This window comes from Mus musculus, chromosome 2 (assembly GCF_000001635.26).
Source record: "Mus musculus strain C57BL/6J chromosome 2, GRCm38.p6 C57BL/6J".
In the NCBI taxonomy this organism is placed as follows: Eukaryota; Metazoa; Chordata; class Mammalia; order Rodentia; family Muridae; genus Mus; species Mus musculus.
This window is the reverse complement of record NC_000068.7, coordinates 90795905-90822109: the sequence shown is the minus strand read 5'-3', so window position 1 is coordinate 90822109 and position 26205 is coordinate 90795905. Positions and strand designations below refer to the sequence as shown.

At 43.9% G+C, this 26205-nt stretch overlaps 1 protein-coding gene and 1 pseudogene across 26 annotated transcripts in view; one reads left to right on the top strand and one right to left on the bottom strand.

Annotated features, from left to right (window-relative positions):
- Positions 1 to 26205, bottom strand: part of Agbl2 (ATP/GTP binding protein-like 2) — a 51753-nt gene that overhangs the window by 12328 nt on the left and 13220 nt on the right. For 9 of the 26 annotated variants that reach the window (XM_006499630.3, XM_006499632.2, XM_017318926.2 and 6 more), the window contains 11 exons: positions 24521 to 24674; positions 20291 to 21073; positions 18912 to 19068; positions 16185 to 16311; positions 14711 to 14811; positions 14002 to 14132; positions 12093 to 12162; positions 11347 to 11469; positions 10746 to 10853; positions 8758 to 8835; positions 5877 to 6770 (listed from right to left, as the gene is read on the bottom strand). In XM_006499630.3, the coding sequence (XP_006499693.1) occupies positions 6597 to 6770; positions 8758 to 8835; positions 10746 to 10853; positions 11347 to 11469; positions 12093 to 12162; positions 14002 to 14132; positions 14711 to 14811; positions 16185 to 16311; positions 18912 to 19068; positions 20291 to 21073; positions 24521 to 24674 (2006 nt within the window). In that variant the 3' untranslated portion in view covers positions 5877 to 6596. The other 17 variants (NR_151502.1, XR_866286.1, XR_866285.3 and 14 more) reach the window with 9 other exon arrangements.
- On the top strand, positions 17478 to 18037 carry Gm13772 (annotated as a pseudogene).

The following is a 26205-nucleotide window of genomic DNA, read 5'->3' as shown; positions in this document are numbered from 1 at the left end:
AGCCGGGCAGTGGTGGCACACGCCTTTAGTCCCAGCACTTGGGAGGCAGAGGCAGGCGGATTTCTGAGTTCGAGGCCAGCCTGGTCTACAGAGTGAGTTCCAGGACAGCCAGGGCTATACAGAGAAACCATGTCTCGAAAAACAAACAAACAAACAAACCAAACCAAACCCTCCAGGTTGGGAAGGGAGCTACCCAATTGCTCTGGGTCTTTACTTGCTATGCATTTGTTCTATGTGTCTGTGTGTGAGAGTGGATTTGCACACATGATGGGATGGGAGTGTGGCTATGATCGCTCTCTTTCTCTCTCTCTTTTTAAAAGATTTATCTATTTGTTTGTTTGTTTGTTTATTTATTTATTTATTTATTATATGTGTGTATACTGTAGCTGTCTTCAGACACTCCAGAAGAGGGCATCAGATTTTTGTTACGGATGGTTGTGAGCCAACAGGTGGTTGCTGGGATTTGAACTCAGGACCTTTGGAAGAGCAGTCGGCGCTCTTAACCGCTGAGCCTTCTCACCAGCACCTCTTTTTTTTTTTTTTTTTAAGATTTATTTATTTATATGAGTACACCGTAGCTGTCTTCATATACCAGAAGAGGGCATCAGATCCAGGTGTTCTGAATTCCGAGCTGGGAATGCCTGAACCACAGTGCAAGATGTCTGGCTGGCCTGTGTGTGCTAGTTTGTGTTTGCTACCTAAGCACAGGGCCAGGAACAGTGGTTATGTGCTGTTGTACTTAGCACAGTTCAGAAGTCACTCACGGCTCCACGCATTCTTACAACTGACAGAATTAGTGGGAAAACCCCATCTTGGGTAGACAGGCATGGTGGCCCTCATAGGCTCATGTATTTGAATGCTTAGGGAGTAACATTAGAAGATATGGCCTTTTTGGAGTAGATGTGGCCTTGTTGGTGGAGGAAGTGCATCACTTGGGTTGGGCTTTGCAGTTTCAGAAGCCCAAGCCAGGCCTACAGCTTTTGCCACCCCCCACTCTCCATGGATTTACATGTAGAACTCTCAGTTCCTCTCCAGCACCATGTCTGCCTGCATGCTGGCATGCTTCCTGCCATGACGACAAAGGATTGAACCTCTGAACTGTAAGCCAGCCCCAGTTAAATGCTCTCATTTATAAGATTTGCCATGGTCGTGGTGTCTCTTCCCAGCAATAGAACATTGATAGAGACAACATGTCAAACTCGAACTGGAATTTTTAGGGAACGTCACCAGTTCAACATCTTTTATCTGAAAGGCTCAGGGCCAGAAGCGCTTTCTATCATGTACGTTTTAGGATCTTAGACTTTTTGCACATATCTAACAAAATGTCTTGGGGATGAAACCCAAGTCTAAACATGAATGAAATTCATTAATGTCTTATGTATAGTTTGTTCACAAATCCAGAAGGGAATTTGACACATTATTTTCATCATAAAAATGGTTTGGGGGAGTTGGAGAGACGGCTCAGTGGTTAAAAGCACTGGCTGCTCTTTCAGAGGACCTGGGTTTGATTCCCAGCACAGGTAGCTCACAGCCATGTGGACCTCAGCTCCAGGGCATCTTTGGGCTGCTGAGGGCGCCTGCATGCCTAGGCACACTTCCTCTGGTGATCGTCCCCAGAACACAGACTTGCACTCTAACCACTGAGCCATCTCTTAGTCCTTTATCTGAATTCCTAGACAATCCCACCTTGTCTCTCTCTGACAAGTCTTGTAATCAAGGCTGGCCTGGATTCCATATGTAGCTCAGGTTGGCCTGCAGCTCATGGTTCTCTTACATCCCTCTCCTAATCCAGTTGTCAGTTGTTTATTTACATTTTTTTTATGATCTTCATTACATGCTCATTAACCTGGATGTGGCTTTGCCACTGTAGCTTTGTTAATCAACATACACATGCCTTTCTGAGTCTGACGTCACATGAAAATCTGGTTTGTAAAGAAGACAGGACAACTGCACAGAGCTTAGGCAGAACACACCACAAAAAATAGATCCAGGTTTTTAAATACTCGCTGAGGCAGCTTTTCAGGTGAAGAATAGGATAAAGATATTAGATCGTGGCAAGTATTAACAGAGATAAGTTTGCCTCCGCAGGAATACTCCACTAAGAAAGGGAGAGAAGCCTGGGTGGTGGTGGCACACACCTTTGATCCCAACACTTGGCAGGCAGAAGGAGGCAGAACTCTGAATTTGAGGTCAGCCTGGTTTACAGAGCAAGTTCCAGGACAGTCAGGGATATAGAATGAGAGACCCTGTCTGCAAAAACCAAAACCAAACAAACAACCAAACAACCAAAAAAACCCAAACAAACCAAAAACCAAAGGGGGGGGGGGAGCTGGTGAGATGGCTCAGTGGGTAAGAGCACTGACTGCTCTTACAAAGGTACTGAGTTCAAATCCCAGCAACTACATGGTGGCTCACAACCACTGTAATGAGATTTGACACCCTTCTTCTGGTGTGTCTGAAGTCAGCTACAGTATACTTATGTATAATAATAAATCTCTGGGCCAGAGCGAGTGGGGTCTACTGGAGCGAGCAGGTCTGATCAGAGTGAGCAGAGGTCCTAAAATTTTCAATTCCTGGGTTGGAGAGATGGCTCAGTGGTTAAGAACATTGACTGATCTTCTAGAGGTCCTGAGTTCAATTCCCAGGAACCACATAGTGGCTCACAACCATCTATAATGGGATCAGATGCCCTCTTCTGGTGTATCTGAAGACAGCTAGTGTACTCACATAAAATAAATAAATCTTTAAAAAAAACAAAAACAAAAACAAAAAAAAAACCTCAATCCCCAACAACTGCATGAAGGCTCACAACCATCTGAACAGCTACAGTGTACTTAAATAAATAAATAAATAAATAAATCTTTTTAAAAAGAAAAGAGAAAAAAACGGACAAAAATGTCACAAGTCAAATTTGGTTAGTACAATTAAATTGAGTCTACACACAATTTTTTTTTTTTAAACAAGATCTCATGCAACCTAGGAGGCCTTGAACTCACTACATAGCTGAGGCTGGACTTCAGCTCCTGATCTTCCTACCTTCACATCCCAAGTGCTAGGATGGCTTACAGGCCCTCACCACCATACTTAGCTCTGACGTCATACGTTAAAGGACTAAGTGGGCTTTGCAGCTTAAAAGGCATCTGGGGAAGAAGGTGTCAAGTCTCTGACCTGGAAACAGCTCTGCTCTTCTAGATAATGAAGCCAGAATTAGTGTGAGAACAGCTTGGAAAACCTGAAGTTAGCATTTCTATTTCTGTAGAGAGGAACATTTCGTGTGGCATTTTCCCACCAAGTCTTATGTGTTGTAAACTTGGTTCCAGTGTGGCAGTGTTAGTGATATTTGGAGGTGTGACTTTGGTGGGTGATTGGGTCAGGATGGTGGGTGGGTTTGTAGATGAATGAATTAATTAACAAGGGAAGGATTTTGTGAGAAAATCAAGATCTCCCGGGCACACCTGTTCCGTTCAGTGATGTGAAGGTTTTATTGCCTTGGGACTCAATGTTGCCCCCAGTGAAGAGCTAGCTCCTCATTAAATGTGGCTGTTTTACCTTGGGATTTTGTAGACTCTTTAATCATAAGAAATTTTCTGCTAGGCACAGTGGCTCAAGTCTGTAGACTTAGAAGTCCCAAGGTGGAGGGAGGCACGAGGACCAGAAATTCAAGGTTATCCTCCCTACAAAGAAGTGAACTCAAGGCCAGCCTAAACTGCATCAGATCTTCTCTCAAGACCAGTGCCCTCAAAATGAGATTCCTTTATTCATCAACTATCCCATCTCCTGTACTCAGTTACAGCTTCAGAAAATGAACGAGGATGTCTTTGACAAAATTTTGTGGCAACATAACTACAGCTGGTGATCATGGAAGACTCTGAGTTGTCAGGTATCTGGTAGCTCTTCAAAATTCTTGCACACACATCCCAAAATAGAGTTTGATCTGTAGTCTAGGCTGGTCTTGAACTTATGACCTCCTGTCTCAGCTTCTAGAGTGCCGGGATCACAGGTATTCACCATGCTCAGCTTAAAGTACTGTACCTTGAAGGCTGTGCTGGTTAGTTTTCAGTCAAGTTGGCCTAAGTTAAAGTCATTTGAGAAATGGAACTTCAACTGAGGAAATGCCTTCATAAGACTGGTCTGTAAGCCGAGTGTGGTGGCACACTCCTTTAATCCCAGCACTCGGGAGGCAGAGGCAGGCGGATTTCTGAGTTCGAGGCCAAGCCTGGTCTACAGAGTGAGTTCCAGGACAGCCAGGGCTACACAGAGAAACCCTGTCTTGAAAAACCAAAAAAAAAAAAAAAAAAAAAAAAGAAAGAAAGAAAGAAAGAAAGAAAGATGTAGACAGCAAGCAAGAGCTGTGGTCACTTCGCCTTTCCAACACCAGAAAAGGGGGCTGGTGAGAAGGCTCACTAATAGTTTAAGGCCCTACTGCCAAGCCTGGTGACCTGAGTTTGATCTCTAAGAACCACTCGGTGGAAGGAGAAGACCAACGCCCACAAGTTGTCCTCTAACTTCCACAGGTGCACTGTGCATGCATGTGCTCATACATATGCACACTAAGTAAGTGAACATTTAAAAATCAAACAGAAAAGGGTATGCTGCCACCAGATGGTAATGAAACTCCCAGTGGCCATGCAGCCCCAAAGGCAAGACTGGAGCTAGGTACACCACATGCACACATACATGAACATGTATATGCACAGGTGTGCACACCTAACATGCACACACAACATAGATGCACATATGAACACATACGTTGACATGTACAAACGTGCATGGATTTGCACACACACATGCATATATCCATTCTGTCTTAGTTATGGTTTTACTGCTGTGAATAGACACCATGACCAAGGTAACTCTTTTTTTTTAATTATTTTATTTTTAATTTTTTAAAGGATTTATTTATTTATTACATTTGCAATATTCTCCCTGCATGTATGCCTGCAGGTCAGAAGAGGGTACCAGATCCCGTTACAGATGGTTGTGAGCCACCATGTGATTGCTAGGAATTGAACTCAGGACCTCTAGAAGAACAGCCAGGGTTCTTAACCTCTGAGCCATCTCTCCAACCCCAAGGTAACTCTTATAAGGACAACACCTAATTGGGGCTGGCTTACAGGTTCAGAGGTTCAGTCCATTATCATCAAGGTGGGAGCATGGCAGCATCCAGGCAGGCATGGTGCAGGAGGAGCTGAGAGCTCTACATCTTCATCTGAAGGCTGCTAGCAGAACACTGCCTTCCAGGCAGTTAGGATAGGATCTTAAAGCCCACACCCACAGTGACTCACCTACTCCAACAGGGCCACACCTTCTAATAGTGCCATTCTCTGAATCAAGTATATATAAACTATCACATACATATTCATACACGAATGTGCATCCACACAAACATGAACATATATACATACAAATGAAAAAAACATGGTAGGAAACTTCCACTCTAATGTGAGAAGATAAAAGAAGTAAACAGAGGAGTTGGCCTACATGAGCAGAGGTGATCCCTGTCTATTGAGTCTCACTCAGTAACTCAGTATTACATTCACAGCAAGTCTCCTAACTCAGTGATGGAGTTACATATGAGCCACCATACCTAGCTTGAAGTAGACACCTTCTCCCTTTTTATGTACAAGGTCTTGCTTTGTAACCCTGGCTGGCCTAGACTTTGGGATGTAGAACAGACTGGCCTTGAACTCATGGTTTATGCCTCCCAAGTCATGGGCAAGTGTCACCACACTCACCTGAGTGACTCGTCTTTAATGGGACTCTGGATTCTGACAGGGCGTGTCGCTGGACGTCTGTGCTTGGTGCTCATGAAGGATCAAGGAAAAAACACATGGCTGGCTGTATGACTTAAGATTATGTAGTAAAACAATCAAGGAGAAGTAACAAGAGAGAAAGAATTTTAATCACTGAGTTAAAAACTTACACAACCTTGTTGAACATAATATAAGCAACATTAAATTCTAAGTAATACATGTAATTATTTTTTTCCTATGTAGGAATACCTTACTTTAAGCAAACCTAATATAACCACAGTCTGACTGGTCAGTCACCATTTGAAAACTTCGATACAAGACTTTTTCATATGGCACATTCCCAAAACACACTTAAAACAGCTCGATCTTTTAAAACTGATTTGCATCTAACTTTAAAGAGAACATCTATTGGTTAAAATGAAGTATATACACTGTTCTGTCTTTTTATGTGTACAGGCTTCAGCGTTCAATAAAGGCTTTTCTATACATCAAAATATAATCTCATCTAAGGAAAAAAAAAATCCCTAACAAATTCACGAGGTAACAAGGCATGCATCTAAGGACAGTGCACAGCGGAAGACCAGAGAAGGTCAGTGTGTGGTGAGTGTACAACACAGTATACCATAAATAGAGTTTCCATTTTATTCACAGATTTCCCCCTTATAAGATGTGTATAACCCATAAACTTTTCAGGAGGGCTGGAGACACAGCTCAATGGTAAAGCACTTGCCTAGTATGCTCAGTGCCCTAGAGGTTTGGTCCCCAGCATTGCATACAAAACAAACCAACAAAACTACCCAAAACCTTTGGAGGAAGCAGCTGTGTGTCGCAGCAAGAGCACACTTATGGGTATGTGTATATATGCAAGGATGGGTACACGGCCATGGTGGCATGGTCCTTCCTTGTGGCAGAGTATCTAGTCTTAGACCAGTTTGGCTTCACATCTGGAGCTGGCCCTAGGCTGGAGTTTGTGCTTCTCTTTGGAGAGCATGATGCTGTAAAGCCTGGCTTCTTACTCTGCATAAACAAGATAAAAGAGTTGAATTCACCTTCTGTTGCAATTTCTAAGTTATCTTTAGGCTTGAGGTTGGTCTTACTAAATAGGAGTTAGAAACATTTGCATTTCCTCCCCAACACCAAAACAATTAACACTATTGCAGGGCAGAGGTGAGTCAGGAATTTGACCTAGTTTCTCAGCAAAGTAGAGGTCTATGGGCAACAGTTGATCCGGGAAGTGGAAGGACTGTTTTCTATACGCTGTCTGCCAACATTACACAAAGAAAGGAAGACTTAGCATGCCAAGATGGCTGCCCCACATTTCCAACTCGATATCTGACATGCCATGGTAGGTAAAAAGAATTCCCGTTAGAAAAAGACTCCACAGAAAATCCCAGAAGATGGAGTAATGATAAAGGTTTGCCTGGTGTCCATCCTGCCCATTGACAACAGGATTCACTTTCACGCTCCAGGCTAGTTGGCATGTTTTAGTTGTGTGTATGGTTTTGTTATCTACAGGCTTGGAGCAATACTGCTATATGAGGAATAAAGACAAGCTCACCACTTACTATTCTGCTGTAGCTTTCTTTAGTTTGACGTTTTTATTTACTGAAAAATAAGATCTTTATTTTATCTGTAATAAAACACTTTTTCTACAATAAAATAAAATGAATGCTTTGGATGTTTGTACATGCACCCAAAGGTGCTAGATTTCCCTGGAATGGATGGCTGCAACCCTTCATGTGGGTGCTGGGAACAGAACTCGGGTCCTCTGGCTCTGCTGAGCCATCTCACTACTCCATAATATTTTTTTTTGTTTTTGTTTGTTTATTTGTTTGTTTTGAGACAGGGTCTGTCTACACAGTCCTGGCTGTCTTGGAATTCCCTGTGTGATCAGGCTGGCCTCGAACTCAGTACCCAAGAGGCAGACATGGTTCTCTGTGAGTTCGAGGCCAACCTGATCACATAGGGAGTTCCGTGACAGCCAGGACTGTGTAGAGAGACGTGGCCTGTTTCCTCTGAACTCACTGTGGTGGTATTGGGAGGTAGGACCTTAAGAGCTCACCAAGAAATTTAAGTCTAACAGAGTTGGGCTATTTTGTGGGACTTTATTAATTACTGAAAAAACTGTTATATAGTGAGGCTGCTATGCACTTGAAGCACTTGGGAGGCAGAGGCAGGCTTCAGCCTGGTCTAGATGGTGAGTTCCAGGACAGCCAGGGCTATGTAGAGAAACCCTGTTTCAAAAACAAAATACAACAACACAATACAACACAACACAACAAAAATCTAAACCAATACCTTTTGCTCATAAGTTACCTAGACCCAGGCATTCTGTTACAGCAACATAAACTGTATGAGCCATGTACACACTTCAGTTTTGAGTCATCACTGTCAATGCTGGCTATGAGACATACATACCAACTGTGACATTCCATGTATCAACATTACATAGCCAGTGTCACTGTTTCAACTGACATACTGCCATGGAGCTATGAATTGATGGCAGCCTGAGAGAGGTTTGTTAAAATTAAGTTCTTGATATCCAGATTTTAGCTCTGTATGAGCCTTTCCTACTCCTGTCCTATCTTGAGGGCTGTGCCCCAGAGTGGCCAGGTGATTTGAGCCTGAGGGTACAAACTGCCCTAGACATTCGCCTGGGCAGAATAAACCTGAGAAGGCAACACTGGAGAATAGCACCACCCATCCAGGAACACAATGTGTAAGAAAGTTAATTCATCTGGGGGTGGCAGTGCACACCTATAATTTTAGCAGTTGCTGGGCAGAGGCCAAAAGTCTATGAGGCCAGCCAGATCAGTATAATGAGTTTCAGGCTAGCAGGGGCTATATGTTGAGAACCTGTTTCAAACAAAACAAAACACACTATAATATATACACACACACATACACACACACACACACACACACACAAATAAAACAAAACAAGAAAAGAAAAAGTAACTAAAATTAACTGTTGGCATGTGTATGCATAAATGAGGGGAAGTACCTGAATTCTTTCTTTATTCTTAGGGCTGGTCAGTGGTGGATCCAGGGAGGTGCCCTTCTCTCTTCCACTTAACTGTGTCTAAAATAAATGAATACATCCTTGCTAAGTTCTCCTTGTGAACACTGTGGGTACACTGAATACACATTGGTTCTGTGATTTTTGTTCATGAGTGTTCACTCCTGGGGACAATGCCCTGTAAGAGGCAAGGCAAAGCAAATACAAGTGAGAACTCAGAAGAAGAAAACTAGTGTTCATTCAGTGGTCACTACATGCCCGGGACTTTTAGTTTCCCACCTAGTGCTAAGCCACCATAGATGGCAGACGTTAGCACCTCAGTGTTTCAGAGCAGGAGCCGAGTTCCTGGCTGATTGGGTAATTCCTACAATAGAGAGCTTGCAGGCATGCTTAGGAACACAAGTGCTTTGAATTTCAGGGTTTATTTTCTTCTGATTTTGGAATATGTGCCTATATATTACAAGATATCTTAGAGCTGGGATTCCAGTGTAAACATAAAATTGATTGTTTCCTATGTGCACTTATACGTGTGGCCTGAAGGTATTTTGTATATGCATTGTGTGTGTGGCAGATGTGTATGACAGTATGTGTTGGCCAGAGTGACAGAGTGTAGAGTTTTGTTCTAAACCTGGAGGTCATTAGTTCACTAGACTGGCTGGTTGACAAGGCCCTGGGGTCTCCCAGTCTCTGCCCCCTACAGTGATGTTACAGTGTACCTGCAGGTACCCTATAACTGAGCTAATAATCCTAGTCCTTTCCTCGTTTTCTTTTTTAAAAGCTTTTAAAAAAAATCTTTGACAGGGGCTGGAGAGGTGGCTCAGCCGTTAAGAGCACTGACTGCTCCTCACAATCATCTGTAATGGGATCCAATGCCCTCTTTTGGTGTGTCTGAAGACAGTGACAGTGTACTCACATACATGAAATGAATAAATCTTTAAAGCAAAATCTTGTATCTGTACCTGTATCTATATCTATATGTGTGTATATGCGTAAATATCTCTATAAGTGTATATGTACACATGCATGTGTACGTGTGTGCACAAACTCGCATGTGCGTGTGTATGCCATCGACATCACGTGACATTGGAGACCAGGAGAGGCATTAGATCCTCTAGAGCTAGAGTTATGATGGTTGTGAGCCACCTGGTGTGGGTGCTAGGAACGGACCTCAGGTCCTCTACAGGAACAGCAAGCACTCTTAACTGCTGAGCCCTCTTTTCAGGACTTCTTCCTCCATAGTTTGAGAAGGGTCTCTCTAAGTTACCCAGAGTTGCCTTGAACTTGTGGTCCTTCTGCTTTAGTCTCTCCAGGAGCTGGTATTACAGGCCTATGTCACTATGCCTAGTTGAGAAAATAATGTTTAGAGCAGTGCTGAGGACTGAACGCAGAGGCCTGCACATACCAGACGCATTTCCTACTACTGAGCTGTCTATTACTCTCTGAAATCCACTTTCCCCCCTTTTTGATATTACGTCTCATGTAGAACGTCTCATGTTAGTCCCCTGCTTCTAATTCCCAGGTGCTGGGTTACAGGCAGGCGGCAACATCCTGTTAGAATCAAGGATTTCAGCTGTAAGACTAAGTCCTGACAGCTGTCTGGGTGCCCCTTCTCCGGGTGTCTTTCTCTGCAGCATCTGAACTCTCTGAGGAAAGGAGGACATCTTGTTCACTGCTGCATGCCTCAGCGTCCAGTAAAGGACCTGCTGTACAGTAGGCATGGGGCAGAGTCTGTTAATGTGTGGATGTGTGAATGGATGCAAGCATGGATAAGTAGAGCAGCCTCTTTCTTATGTTCTTGATATAAAATCACAAATCATCAATATTTGATGTAAGATTCCAGTTTTGTAATCCAAAGCATCCTTTTCCACCTCCAGGTGACATGATGGCCACTGTGCTCTTCACCTAGTGGGACTGACGTGCTAATTGGAGAAATCAGAGAATCTCTGTGACAAAGAGCCAAGCAAAAATACTACCTCATTGAGCCTTGGGTTTTCACTTCTCCTTACTGAAGGGCTAGGACTCTCTGGACTTTTCAAAAAAGTAGGCTGCTTTTGCAGAGTAGAGACAAATCTCGCCCTTCCCTATAAGGATTGAGTGAGAAGTTTTTTCAGTTGACCCATTCCTTAGCTACCCAGTCAAACACTCTTGAAAGCATCCTCTCTTTAGAAAGCAAGAGTCTGGACAGGGAGGCCGTGGCGGGTACCGGAGCTACAAACAAGGTGGAGAGGTGTCCCCCTCTTGACCCTCACCTCAACCACCCGGCCACTCTAGCTGAGCCCTGGCTAACACACCCCAACCCCACTTCTTTCTTGTGGGAGCAGTTTTAGTCATGCCCTGGCCCTGCCGTACCTGAGCATAGGAGGGGAACCCATAGGAGGGGAACCGTGTGTTGAGGAAGGCTGAAATCTGCTCAGACACACCCGAGGACCTGAGGAAGTGCTCTGACCTCAAAATAGAAAGCACTCCTGCTTCCCACCACCCCCTTCTAGTGTGGAGCAAACTCTAGCCCTGTCTCCTGCTTCATCTGTGGGACACAAGTGGCAGAAGCAGATGTAGACAGCAGGGACTGCTTACTGGGGCGTTTTCTGTTAACTTTAACTCCCGCATCAAGTAGCTCTTCTGGTACTGCTCATTCCGCTGTTTTCTAGTCTGAAGTCTCTTCTTTTTTGGATTCTTTAACACCGTCTTCTGATTTGGCTGTTTCAGAAATTACAGAGAAACTGGTCAGAAGGGGCGGCAGAGGTATACTCATCCTCACACGCAGTCTTCAGCTAACAGTCCACATGCGCACACAGTAGCTTGTCATGTGGGCCTTGTTTGTTGGCTTGGAGAATGGGTCAATAGCTCAGCCACTTTCTTTCCAGAGGCTGTTCCTTGACTGAACATGCCTGAGTCCCATGGATGTGGATCAACACCCAAATGTGCGTGATTTATGACACAAGACCAGATGGCACGATAACACGGTCAGGTGGGGATCACTCTGACCACTGACATGTGGCTACAAAATTCATCCTGGTGTTGTCATAAAGAAACTCCAGCGATTAAGCAAGGACCATATAAAGGACACAGTGAAATACTCTGGGGAAGGATGACTGGCTAGGGATGTATTCTGAGGTGACTGAAACCAGAAAGCCACTCATGATAGGCAAGTGCTTTCTTCCTGAACAGCACCCTAGAACTATTGCTTTATTTCCTGAAGGTTCTAGGACGGTTGGAACATTTCCCCAATCATCTAGTGTTGTGTTACTTTACAGGTTTGGGTTTTTTGTTTGTTTGTTTTTTAATGTTTTGGGTGTGCACAAGAATCAGCGCCCTCTCACCTCATCTGCAACGATGTTCAGTAGACGAATGGGAGGGCCATCGGAGAGGGAGCTGTCCGAGCCACTCGTGCTAGCACCGAAAGGGGAAAACAGAGAGAGAGAGACAAGGAAAGAATGGGTATTAAAGGAGGCAGAGGCTCTGTACCTGGGCATTCACAATCATAACAGCAAAGCGAAGGCTGGCCGGATGGGCAGAGGTGACGTCAGAGGGCGGAAGGGGCCATGGGAGAGCAATGTGACTTCCCTGAGAATAGAGGCTTCTGCTTCTTCATCTCCTTTGAGATGATACTAATTCCCAGAAGCCAGGATTCTACCAGTTACTCTGGGAAAACTCACTGAATGTGTAAATAAATAAACGTGATTTAAAAATCAGCAGGCTAAACACCATAAGAATTACTTCAAGAACTTTTAGCCAGGTGCAGTGACACACAACTGTGACACCGCACTTGGAACACTGAAGCAGAAAGACGGCTAAATTTGAGTCCAATCTGAAACTCCATCTCAATAAAGCAAAAACCAGCTGGCCATGGTGGTATGGATTTCTAAATACCAGCACTCAAGGGAGGGAGGGAGGGAGGGGGGGAGGGAGGGAGGGAGAGGGGGAGAGAAAGAGACGGACAGAGAGAAAACACTGAGAAAAATTTGAGGGGTCTGGAGAGATGGTTCAGGGATTAAGAGTACTGGCTGCTCTTTCAGGGGACCCAAGTTCAGTTCCCAGTGCCCCCCTCTCCCCTCCATTTTGCTCCCTCTCCTCAGTGTGCAATGAGGAGTCCCACCACATAGGAGCAGGAAGGAAGCCCTATCTTCTGTCATCTAACTTCCAGTATGCAGTTATCAAAGGCTTCTGCAGTCAAGATGGAGCCCTCAAGGCTGCCGGACAATAGGCTCTGTAGTTCTTTTGGAGATAATAGACTACTTTAGCAAAGGGATATCAAGGCATTAGTTGTACTGTGTTCTAGAAAATGTCAGTCATGTGTACACACAGAGAATAATCTCACCATTCCAAGCCTGCCTTCATGTGCAGTGTGAGAACAGACAGGTGACCCCGGAGAACCTGGTGGCATCAGACTTTCTGGTAGAAAACTGGAAAACTGTTTCTTCTGTTTCTTAGCTAAATAGGTCAGTGTTCCTGCTGAGTCAGCTATAGTGTAGCGTCTGGCTATCCCTGCTGTTGGTTCTCCTGGGCTCTATGTATCAGTAAGCTAACATACACAGGATACTTCTTTGGTTTTTCGGGCTGCAAATAGAGAGGGTCTAATGCAGTGGGCTGAGGAGTGGAAGGGGTAATGGGTTCTTAGGCTTCTCAGATTCCCGTTGGACCCACTCCTGCATCCTAGAATCAGACAGGTAATCTACAAAGGTACTGCCAGGGACCAGAACAATGGAGAAGACAAGGAAGAGAGTGGTTTTTATATTCCACCACAGGCTCTTGTGACGCTGTGATTCTGGGTTCTCATAGAGGTGTCTCTCCATATAGCCCTGGCTTCCCTGGGACTTACTATGTCTATCAAGCTGGCTTTGTACCTACAGAGCTATGCCTGCATCTCCCTCCAGAGGGCTGGAATGAAAGGAATGTGCTTCCACACCTGGCCCAGGTCTTGGGACATGAACATGCTCTGAATTTGCATGGACATGCTTTTAATCCAGCAGAGGTAGGCAGATCTCTGTGAGATCCAGGCCAGCCAGGGGGATACAGTAGCACCTTGTCTCAAAATAAACATAGATAGATGATAGACCGATTGATTGATAGATTAAAAAAAATAAACAAGAGGACAGGATGTCACATAAATATAAACTCGGGCTTTCCTTAAACTCCCAATCCCCCTGCCTCTGTTTCCCACGTGCTGGGATCAAGGATGTCAGGGATATATTACCAATCCCAGATTTTCTTTGAAATGAAGTCTGTTACCTGGATTCAATGTCAGACAAAGGAATGTCACTCCAGTTTCCTTCTAAATCCATATCTTGTCCAAAGTTATTCAACTTTTTGTTGATTTCCTGTTGTAGGAGCTCCTTAAGCTCTTGTAGACACTGTGTGTACTACGGCAGAGGGAAAGACAGCTTTAGAGACTATTCACGAAATGGTTTGGAGTGTATGCTAAAAGGCACTTAGTCTATCAATGGGGTGAGCTGTAATTCCTTCTGTGAAGGCCTCAGCTTACTCAGCTACAGGGGCATCCACTAGCGCAGAGGGCAGGGTTAGTTTTAGCCAAGGGAGTACAAGCCGTGTGTGCAGTTTAGCCAAGGGAGTGTGCCATGTGTGCAGTTCTTCTGAACTAGAAAAAGAAGTAGGCTCAGTGTGGCCAGGAGTAAACCTGTAAGTTAGGAGAGGGTGCCAAAGGGATTATCAAGGGTTACCATTTGTTGGCCGGTTACAGGGTAGGGGTTCTATTTTTCTCTGCAGATAAAAAACATCAGGTTTTGTGTGTGTGTGTGTGTGTGTGTGTGTGTGTGTGTGTGTGTGTGTATAATTTAGAGAGAGAGAAGGAGAAGAAGGAGGAGGAGGAGGGGGAGGGGGGAGAGGGAGGGGGAGGAGGAAGAAGAGGAGGAGTGGACTCTGGTCCCATGTGAAACTCAGCAGAGTACAGGTACAACACTTCTTGAAACCCCACTTTTACCTTGGTTTGGTCAGGATCACAGAAATCCAGAAGAGTGTCACAGACATGATACCCTAGGGACTTCAGGTCCTCAATGGTAAAGTGAGTGTCTCTTTTACTACCTGGGGGGAAAAAAATCAACATTTCTTATTAGATTTTTTATTTTAAACTGGGGGTGGAGAAGATGGCTTAGTAGCTAAGGGCATTTGCTGCTGTTCCTCAGAATGCAGGTTCAGATCCCTGCACCCACACACTGGCTTACAACCATCCAAAACTCCAGTTCCAGGGGAGCCAGTGCCTCCTGCTGGATTCTGCATGCAGTACATGCACATGGTGTAGGCAAAAGACTGACACATAAATATAAAGATAAAAATGTTTAAATTACGCATAGGTATATGTTTCTGTGTGCATAAGTACATGTACCCAGGACCACCAGAAGCCTCTGTAACCAGTCACAGTTACAGCTGAGAGCTGCCTGACACCAGTGCTAGGACGGAATCTAGGCCCTCTGGAGGAGAGGCGGGCATTCTTAGCCACTGTTCTCTCTCCAGCCCTAAATCTTTTATTTTTAAAATACTCATATTTATTTATAAATACGAACTTTTTTCTTCATGCATGTCTGCACCATGAATATTAAGTGACCTTGGAGGTCAGAAGAGGGTGTCAAATCCCCTGGAACTGGAGTTACTGATGGTTGGGAGCACATGGATGCTGGGAATCGAACCCAGATCCTCTCCAAGGACAGTGCTCTTAACAGGTAACCCATCTTCCCGACTTTCTAAATCTTACTGGGTAAGTGCAAATCTAATTTATGAACAGCTTTTTAGAAAAATACCACTCCTCAAAGGGCTGGAGAGATGGCTCAGCACTAATAGTGCTTCCACAGAACCCAAGTTTGGTGCCAATACCCACACTAGGTCACACACAACTGCCTGTAACTCCAACTCCAGGGGATCTAACACTCTTTTCTGATCCCTGCCTGCAACTGTGTGCATACACTCATATCACACATACTATAGACACAGATATACACAATACACATGAATAAAAATAAAAATAAAATTAAAATACCACCTCTTATTCTAGAATAGTGTATTTCTAAACAGGATAGCTCTCCTAGCTTCAGTTTGGTTCAGAATCTTTGACAATGAAACAGTTCACCATTACAATGGATGATCAAGTTCTTTTAAGATTATTCTGGTCTTACTTTATGGTGGGTGCTGCTTAGTAAAGCAGTATTTATATTCTGGTGTTATTCTCATCACTTACCTGAATATGAGCTTCAGGGAAGTTGGACAACTGAGCCAGGGTGACAGAACTAATAAATGCAGCAGGAAGTCCAAACCTAATCTTCCTGGTCCCCAGGTCCTGAGCTACGACTACAGTGTGCAGTTCAATGAAGTGCTGTGTCCCACATTCGCATTTGGGGTACTGAGGCCAGTGAGGAAGTCCTTCTCCTGCTTTCCCGAGCCCGGCTTTCCCTTACCCCTCTTACCCAGGGTAGACCCGCCAAAGGTAGACTCCATGGTGTAGCTGTTGATGATGCCCATCCGCCACATCACCACTCTTCCCGTTCCTTCTTTGCATTTTTGGACCTTAAAGTTACAGCTGTCGAAAGAGAACTAGAGAGAGACCCGCATTCTGTTAGTTATATAACATAGCATAGTCATATAACATAGTCATATAACATAGTCATATAACATAGTCATATAACATAGTCCAAGATGTCTAAGAGTTATTAATATGAAAACAAGAATGGTTCTTTGGGAGCTTCGATCGTGTTCTTTTCTTGATTCCATCAAGACACTGATTTTGAGCAGTAAAAAGGTGGTAACAGGTGCGGGCAATTCGGTTGTCCTGGCTGGGGAGATAACAGGCCTTGCAGCACTTAATGTGGACTGTGAGCTCCCAAGGCAAAGAAACAGGTACCTCTACTGTCCGGGCTTATTTGCCTCCTATCCCAGAGCATCTTGCCAGATGAGGATCCCTAGGAATCTGGGAGCTCTGGCACACTTTGCCATCAGGTACTAGCTGACTCTTCTAAGTCTTTTCTTGACATATAGCCCCAAAACTTATTCAATCCTCCTGCCTCCATCATTTGAATACTGGGATTCAAATATATGCATGTGTTCCCCATGGGCTCTATAATTTATTTTCTGTCACAAAATATGAACTTTCAGATCTAGGTTTCCCTCCAAATATGATTTTACCCCCCTTTGGTTTGTTGTTGTTGTTGTTGTTGTTGTTGTTGTTTTGTTTTGTTTTGGTTTTTCAAGACAGGGTTTCTTTGTGTAGCTCTGGCTGTCCTGGAACTCACTTTGTAGAGCAGGCTGGCCTCGAACTCAGAAATCTGCCTGCCTCTGCCTCCCAAGTGCTGGGATTAAAGGTGTGCGCCACCATGCCCGGCCCCCTTTGGTTTTTCAGGCATGGTTTTTCTGTGTAATGACCCTAGTTATCCCAGAACTCACTCTGTAGATCAGGCTGGTCTCAAACTCACAGAGATCTGCCTTCCCAGTGCTGTGATTAAAGGCACCATGACTGCCTGGCCTCTAAATATGATTTTTGATTTATGTTTCTTACCCCCAAAGTTTCTGACTAAAAGAAAATTAAAATTCAAGGTCCATGACTCATGCGGCTTGCTAGCTAGGAGGGTTTTTTGGGCTTAGAGCAAAGAACAAAGGCTGTAAAGTCATCCCAGGAACCAACTAGCCATAAAGATAGGGAAGACATACAAGAATGTCTGAACTGATAGGCGCGGGCCGGCGTGTCCTTGGGCTAGAGCGCGGGACGTCTGTCTTCGAGTCCGAACGTTCGCGGTGTTGACCAGCCCGGAACGAATTAAAAATGGGTGATGTTGAAAAAGGCAAGAAGATTTTTGTTCAGAAGTGTGCCCAGTGCCACACTGTGGAAAAGGGAGGCAAGCATAAGACTGGACCAAATCTCCACGGTCTGTTCGGGTAGAAGACAGGCCAGGCTGCTGGATTCTCTTACACAGATGCCAACAAGAACAAAGGCATCACCTGGGGAGAGGATACCCTGATGGAGTATTTGGAGAATCCCAAAAAGTACATCCCTGGAACAAAAATGATCTTCGCTGGAATTAAGAAGAAGGGAGAAAGGGCAGACCTAATAGCTTATCTTAAAAAGGCTACTAATGAGTAATTCCACTGCCTTATTTATTACAAGACAAATGTCTCATGGCTTTTAATGTACACCATAATTTAATTCACACACCAAGTTCAGATCATGAATGGCTAGCAATGTTTTTGTTGGACAGTCCTGATTTAAGTAAAACTGACTTGTCATAAAGTGGGTACGGTCTTTATTAAAGCAACAGTTCCAGTTGTATACATGCTACCACGGCTCTCCCTTTCTCAAGAGAAGATTGGACTTAATTAGCAATGTTTTACTTTCCATAAATAGGGGCATATCGCCTCAAACCTACTAAATGGTTTTATACTTAGATTTATATAACTGGGCATATGAATATGCTTAAACACTGGGAAAATTCTATCACTGTCTCAGAAACAAGAAGACTCAAATGTGTTTCAGTTTGTGTTCACTGGCCTCTTTCAGGTCATGGCTAACCACCAGGAGGCAACTATCTATTCTTGACAGTGCAGTTTTAATTAGAATTCCCTACATCAAGGATGCTGCCTTTTACTATTGAAAGGCATTTACTGTGGTTTATGTATGATATCAAATAAAGAGTATTTAACACTTACAAAAAAAAAAAAAAAAGAAAGAAAAAAGAATGTCTGAACTGGCCCAGCACCTCCCTATCTCCCGCCCTTCTGACCTAAGTTAAATGCTACCCAGATGCTCTGCTGTTACCTCGATCTGCATGTACAGTTTGCTGATGTTTAAATGAACCAATCATGTGAAACCGTGCCAATTCCTCCCCCAGCCCCAGACCCTTTTCTATAAAAACCCCTAGCTTTCAAACCTCGTGGTCGAATCCACTGTCTCCTGCGTGAGATACGTTTCGACCCGGAGCTCTGCCATTAAACTACCTCGTGTATTTACATCAAGATGGTCTGTTCGTGATTATTTGGGTGCACACCGAATCGGGAATTGAGTGGGGTTTCCCCACTAGGTTCTTTCATGACTAGGGCTCTCTCGGTCTCTGTGGTAGTAATCTTTTCACTGAGAGTCTGATGTCTTCTTTTGCCTTTAATGCCCAGTTCAGCTTGTCATCATCCACAGTGTGTAACACGCTTACCTTGTCTGGTGCATTCTTGCTCAACATTAAAGGAAAGACACGCTCATGGAGCCAGTGCTTGCGGTTGTTGCTGTGACAGCCATACAGGAAGATGTTGTTCTTGCGGCTATGCCCATGGAAATCACAGTACAAGAGAACCTCTCTTTCTTCCAGAAGCCTATGGAGGGACAAACGGAAGGGTGCAGTGGACATCCAGACTCATAAGAGATTAAGGTCACTTGCTTATCTATGGTCACAGAGTCAGTCAACAGTCAAAGCAATCCTCATGTGATGGCCAAACATGGCCGGCCAACCCTTCTCATACCTGCTCACACAGCTTGGGAACTTTTGTTTAGATTTTATCTGCCGGTGGCACAGCAGCTCTTCCGGGATGGGTGCTGTTACCTCAGAGCTCCCAGTCGCCTTCACACAGGCTTGAGACTGCAGGTTGATTTGTTACTTTCTCTTTATTAGGAGCAACTTGTGGTGATATGGGGGGTGGTGGTACTCAGTTTCTGAGTCAGCAAGCAAGTGTTCAAATGTCTACCCTGTTGCTTACTAGCTCTGAGACCTTGTTCGAGTTATTTAACAGCTTTGGAACTCAATTTCCATTGCCTACAACAGTGGATGTTGACCGTATGTAATTTCCTAGGGGGTTTATGGGGAGAGTGATAAGAGTGTTTGTTCCTTCATACTTACACACTGTTGGCTTGATTATGATTACAGTTTCACAGGAACAGTAAGACTGCCCTGACCTTTCCCATCCAATTGCTTGACTTAAAAATAAAACATCTGAGCCCAGCATGGCAGCACAGGCCTTTACTCACAGCAGAGGAAGGTAAATCTCTAGTATGAGGCCAGTCTGGGCTACATAGTGAATCCCACACCAGACCTTCCATCAGAAACAAATATGAACCAAGTGGCTTGGAGAGATGGCTCGGTTGGGAAAGTGTTCATTATATGAGCATGAGGACCCATGTCAAAGTTCAACATGGAGAGGATGGGTGGGGGGCCCCAGGGGCTTGATAGCCACCCTGGCCAAAACAGGAAGCTCTAGATTCAGTGAGAGTTTCTGTCTCAAAAAAAAAAAAAAAAAAAGATGAAATTGACAATATAGCTCAGTGATAGAGTGCTTGCCTATCTAACATGTCTTAAGCCTTAAATTCAATTCCGTGGGGGGTGGGGGTGTGTGTGAAATGGCTGACATGTTGACGTGTGCTCAGTTTTCTTTTAGAGTCCCAATGTGATTTAAAGGTCTGAAAGTTAACCTCTGACTGCAAGGACCGTCAAAGCCATACCGGGCTCCTAAAACAAGAGACAAGCTCTTCCTCCTCCTAAGGTATGAGTATCTGACACTCAGGCTCACAGCATTCATAGAGTTATCAGCAAAGAGGTCTCACCTTTTGATCATGTTCTTGGTGTACCAAATGCAAGGGAAGGAGTCCTTAAGAACGGTTTTATAATGCCTGTTCAAGTCCCTTCCAGCCAGCGAACACCGATAGTTCCCCACTATCACGCCATCTGGGTTTAACATGGGAATCACCTTGAAGACAAAGATATCCCTGAGGAGCTGGGCATCGGGAGAGTTGCTAAGGATGAAGTCCAAAAAGCCGTTCATGATCCAGGAGCTGTTACTCTCTCCAGGGTGGACTCGGGCGCTCAAGACCACAGCTTTCTTTGCGGCTGCCTCTTGAGGGGTCCTGGATGGGTTGGTGATGGTCAGCAGGTAGACAGTGTTCCCTGCTAGGCTCCTGCATAGGGCTCGGAGCTTGCAGAACTGAGACTGGATGGGGTTGTTTGCTACTGACAAGAGATAGCATTGCAAGTCAGTATAAGTGTATGGGTAAAAGTGTGCGAAGAAGCAAGTGTCCTGGTCGTGAGGAAACTGAGTGGTCCAGGTGAGGCAGTATAAGGGCTGCTGGCCGTCGTCCACATTGTTCTTGTAGTACTTGATTTCACGGCCCTCTCTCCTCCAGCCGATGTTGTAGATGGTGGCATCCAGCTGAGAGTACATGAGAGGCTTCATGCCTACTGCGTAAAGGCTCTTGGGTTTCAGCAAGTTGACGATGGTGAAGCGATAGGTAGCGTCTTTTCTGGTGTTCTGAACTCTGAAGTAAAACCACTGAGTGTGTTTGTCCGTGTAGAGGTCAGTCCGCAAGGTGAGCTCGTACTCATAGATACCTCTGTAACGGAAAAGAAAACAAAGATGAAAGAATTTTCCTAACCCTTGTCACCTCCCTCTCAAAGCATGCAGGGGAAAGCATTGCTTTCTCCTTGTAAAAATAGATGGACCACAGCTGCCTGCTACAGCAAACGGGTGTTTTTGGGTTTTTGGTTTTTTTTTTTCTTCCCCTAGCTTACCCACTTCTCCAAGTCACATAATAAACTAGTGAAACTTCTGGGAGGAAAGTTTATTTGGGACAGAGGAGTAAGAGTCCCAGATCTCACTGGGAGCTGGGTGTGGTGGGACATACCTATAACCCCAGCATTTGGGAGGCTGAGGCAGGAGGCTCATAATTTCCAGGTCAGTCTGAACTCTACAGTGAATTCGAAACTAGCCTGAGTTACCTAGGGTTTTTGACATTAGGGAAACTGTGTTTTAAAAAGCCAAACAAACACATTTACTGCTGCATGCGGTGCTTGGAGGGCTTGTCAACTTTTTGGTAGGTTTGGAAGGTCGCTCGTGGTTTCTAGTCACTGCTGTTTTCTGAAACACACTGAACAGCACTTGCTCTTGGCTGTGCTATCCATCTTAAACTTTAGTGTTATTTTCATCTCTGACCACCAATTTGAATATGAGAAGACATCTCTGGGATATATTCACTTTGCTAGAAGGGAGCTTGATACTGGGGCTGGCAGAATGGCTCAGTGGGTAAAGCTGCTTGCCACCATACCTGCTGACATGCGTTTAATCCCCAGAACCCACACAGAGGAGAGAAACCCAGAACTCATGTGGAAGGAGAGAACTGAGTCCTGCAAGCTATCCTCTGACCTACACAAAACTACACATGCACGCACACACACATGCTTGTGTAGAATAACACACGTTTGTTCTTTCATCTCCAAAAGTTTAAGGAAGAAACTAGGCATAGTGGTGAACAGCTATAATCTTAGCATTTGGAGCCTGCAGCAGGAGGACTGTAAAGTTAAGGCCAATCTCAGAGGCATAGTAAATCCTGCCCCCTCCAAAAAACATAGAGATGAAAATGAATTTACAAAAGGAAATGTATATGGCAAGAATAAAGATATTCACTTATGTGCATAATCAAGAAAGTGCATACTGGGGCTGGAGAGATGGCTCAGCGGTTAAGAGCACTGACTGCTCTTCCAGAGGTCCTGAGTTCAATTCCCAGCAACCACATGGTGGCTCACAATCATCTGTAAAATGGGGTCTGATGCCTTCTTCTGGTGTGTCTGGAGAGAGCAGTAGTGAATACATAAAATAAAAACAAATAAATCTTTAAAAAAAAAAAAGAAAAGAAAGTGCATACTGAAATAAGAAATGGACAGGGAGTAGGTCTAGCTCTATGGTAGGGCATGTACTTAGGATGTGTCAGTCACTAGGATTGATTTAAATTTTTCTTTAGATTTATTTATGTGTATGAATGTCTTGTCTGAATGTATGTATATGTACCATGTGTGGATCTAGTGTCTGTGAAAATCAGATCCCCTGCAAATGGAGCTATGGATATTGTAAGACACCATGTAGGTGCTGGGATCTGAACCCAGCTTTTCTGTTAGAGCAACAAATGCTTATAACTGCTGAGCCATTGCTCCAGCCCCTGGATTCAACTGTTTTTTGTTTGTTTTGGGACAAAGTCTCTTTACATATCCCTGGCTGTTCTGGAATTCCCTCTATAGACCAGGCTGGCCTCAAACTCACAGAGATCCATCTGCTTCAGCCTCCAGAGAACTGGGATTAAAGGCATGCACCAATATGCCCTGTTCCTGGGTTCAATTTTTAAATGATGAAGCTTCCTCCTTTATCTGGTCAGCATTAGGAAAGAGGCCTTTCCACGTACTGATGACGGGAACTGAAGTCACAGTGGAAGGTAAAGTGCTGATAACCAGCAAGGCTTAAAACATCCAAAGCCTTTGACCTAATAATTTCCTTTTAGAATTCATCCTATAAGACCACAAATATATTTTTTGTTTGCAATTTCTTTTTTTTTCCGTTTCATTTTTTATTAGATATTTTCTTCATTTACATTTCAAATGCTATCCCAAAATTCCCCTATACCCTCCCCCTGCCCTGCTCCCCAACCCACCCACTCCCGCTTCCTGGCCATGGCATTCCCCTGTACTGGGGCATATGATCTTTGCAAGACCAAGGGCCTCTCCTCCCATTGATGGCCGACTAGGCCATCCTCTGCTACATATGCAACTAGAGACACAGTTCTGGGGATACTGGTTAGTTCATATTGTTGATCCTCCTATAGGGTTGCAGACCCCTTTAGCTCCTTGGGTACTTTCTCTAGCTCCTTCTTTAGAGGCCCTGTGTTCCATCCAATAGATGACTGTGAGCATCCATTTCTGTATTTGCCAGGCACTGGCATAGCCTCACAACAGATAGCTATATCAGGGTCCTGTCAGCAAAACCTTGCTGGCATATGCAATAGTGTCTAGGTTTGGTGGTTGTATATCAGATGGATCCCCGGGTGGGGCAGTCTCTGGATGGTCCTTTCTTCCATCTCAGCTCTGAACTTTAAGACCACAAATATTTAAAAACATAATTCATAAGGGTGTTCAGTCTTTAAGATAATTAAACAAAAAGTATTGTAATTGCCCCTGAAAGACAGGGTGAATGAGGTATAGGATACACATAAAACAAAATTATATGCATGCTTCACTTAGTTAGAGACAAGGTCTTATGCCGTTACCCAGGTTGGTACTGAACTCTTAGGCATAAGACACCCTCAGACACCTGAGTAGGTGGAACCACAAAAAGCACAAGCCACTGTGCCAAGATTTCACAAATAAAAATAAGGAGGCATATATATATACATATATACATACATATATATATATATATATATGTATATATATATACACATATATACACACACACATTTATATACACACATACATATATATAGACACACACACACACATATATATATACATATATATGTGCTAAACTGCTAATAGTCCTTACATATAGGACTTTTTATGTTGTATATATATTTACTAATAACAATATTAAAGTTTTATGTATCTTTTTAGTGTTATGTATACAAGGACGTGTGTGTGTGTGTGTGTGTGCGTGTGTGTGTGTGCTGTGGCATGTATATGGAGGACACAGGCCAACTTTGTGGAGCCGACTCTCCACTTCCACGTTCATGTAGGGTCTAGGGATTGAAGTCAGGCTGTAGACATGACAGGCAAGTGACTTTACACACTGAATCATCTTGCTGGCCCACGGATCCAACTTTTAAGTGATCTCTTTTTTCCTTTTATAAGCAGAAGAAATGACTTAATGTTTTTTTCTGAGGGAAAATTAGTCATAATTATTCAATTCTTTGCCAGCCCTTAATAAGTTCTCTACCACCCATCTTTTGCAGACATTTCTGATTCCTGGAGTCGTTCCTCGAGACCCCCCAGCCCCTCAGCCAGCACCCCTTGTTACTCACACTCTGACGGCTTTCTGCAGATTCCCGCTCTCAAACCTTGACTCAAACAATAGAGTATTGTCGTCCGGCCCTTGCAGTGTGACAGCAAGTTCCTTGATGGTCCCTCGTTTGCCTCCTATTCTGGAACTAGTGAAATAGGTGCCTTCTGCAGGCACTACAGAGGAGAAAGATACCATGAGGCTAATGCTCCACTCAGAATGCATTCACTCAGCAAGTCTTTACCGAGCCCCATCAACCCTATAAATACTCAACAGATTATTTATTGTCCTTACTGGGACCCTTGGCCTTATAGCCATTAGATGGTTGGGTTTTTTGGGGTTTTTTGTTTTTTGTTTTTTGCATATAGTAATGGTGTTGAGTCCAGGCCCACCCTACCAGGCCAGTGTTCTACCAACATCTCTCCAAGCAGAGGCCCTTACTTTTCAACAGTGCACCACTCTGAAGTCTGTAAGTAGTTTAGAGTACTTCCTTTTGCATCAGATTCTTGGCACAGCAGAGACTTCTCATTCCCATCTAAATCCTGATTTTAAAGGATGATTAAAACTGATTCCCTAGCCCAGCTTCCTAGGACTCTGGAGAAGGCTGAAGTGGGAGGACTGCCTGCTGTGGGTCCCCGGCCACACAGCAAAGCCATAAAATCAAACGCTAAAACCAAACTAACCCAGACATCCTAAACGTTCGACACTGGATGAAATCACAAACAGTGATGATTTGGCTGCTAAGGATGCTCTCAAAACATCTGCAATCCTATTCTACAAAGTAGGACCTATCTTTTTTTTAAAACTATAATGGAAAATAAAGTATATTGCATGTAATATTTTGGCACAGCCCTCAAGGTCTGCAGTTGCTGGGGAAAAGGTGGTGTAGATCTTCATAGTTTCAAAGATTTCTTTTTGTCCCACAGTGGTGTGTTCTAAGGACCCGACTTTATCATCTTTCTCTGGGATTTTTGTTAACTTGAGGAAAATTTATTCTACTTATTTGTCAATGACTTTGTGATTTAAGCAATTTTAATATTCATCAGATACTTTATAAGATCGTGAATTTCTTATGAAGATCACAATGGTAATCAATCTTACTATACTTTTATATTTATTATATTAATAGATTTTAATATTATTATATGTATTATATATTTCAGACATTAAAATTCACTCACCAATTGCTACCAATTGTTATTGCTACCATGTGTTGACCCCATGAACAACATTAAACAAATAGCAGTGTTTATAAGGAATCTGATTTTTTTAAGGTATTTTTTTATTCATTTGTATGTGCAGGTCACACATGTGCAAGTGGGAGACCAGAAAAGGGCACCAGATTCCCTGGAGCTGGAGTTACAGGAGGTTGCGAGCCACCCAGTGTGGGTGCTGACAACCAAACTCAAGTCTTCTGGAGAAGCAGCAAGTGCTCTTGACTTCTGAGCTCTCTCTCTAGCCTCAAGGATATGTACACACTTAATCATATGTATGTATGTATGTATGTATGTATGTATGTATGTATGCCTGCATGTATGCATGTAGTCTTGGCTGGCCTGGAACTCTCTTTGTAAACCAGGCTGGGTTTGAACTCACAGAGATCTGCTTGCCGCTGCCTCCCAAGTGCTGGGATTCAGAGGTTACAGACCACTCCCAGCCTCACGGTACTGATTTTCATAACTGGTCCCTGTTATGACTTTTGCTTCC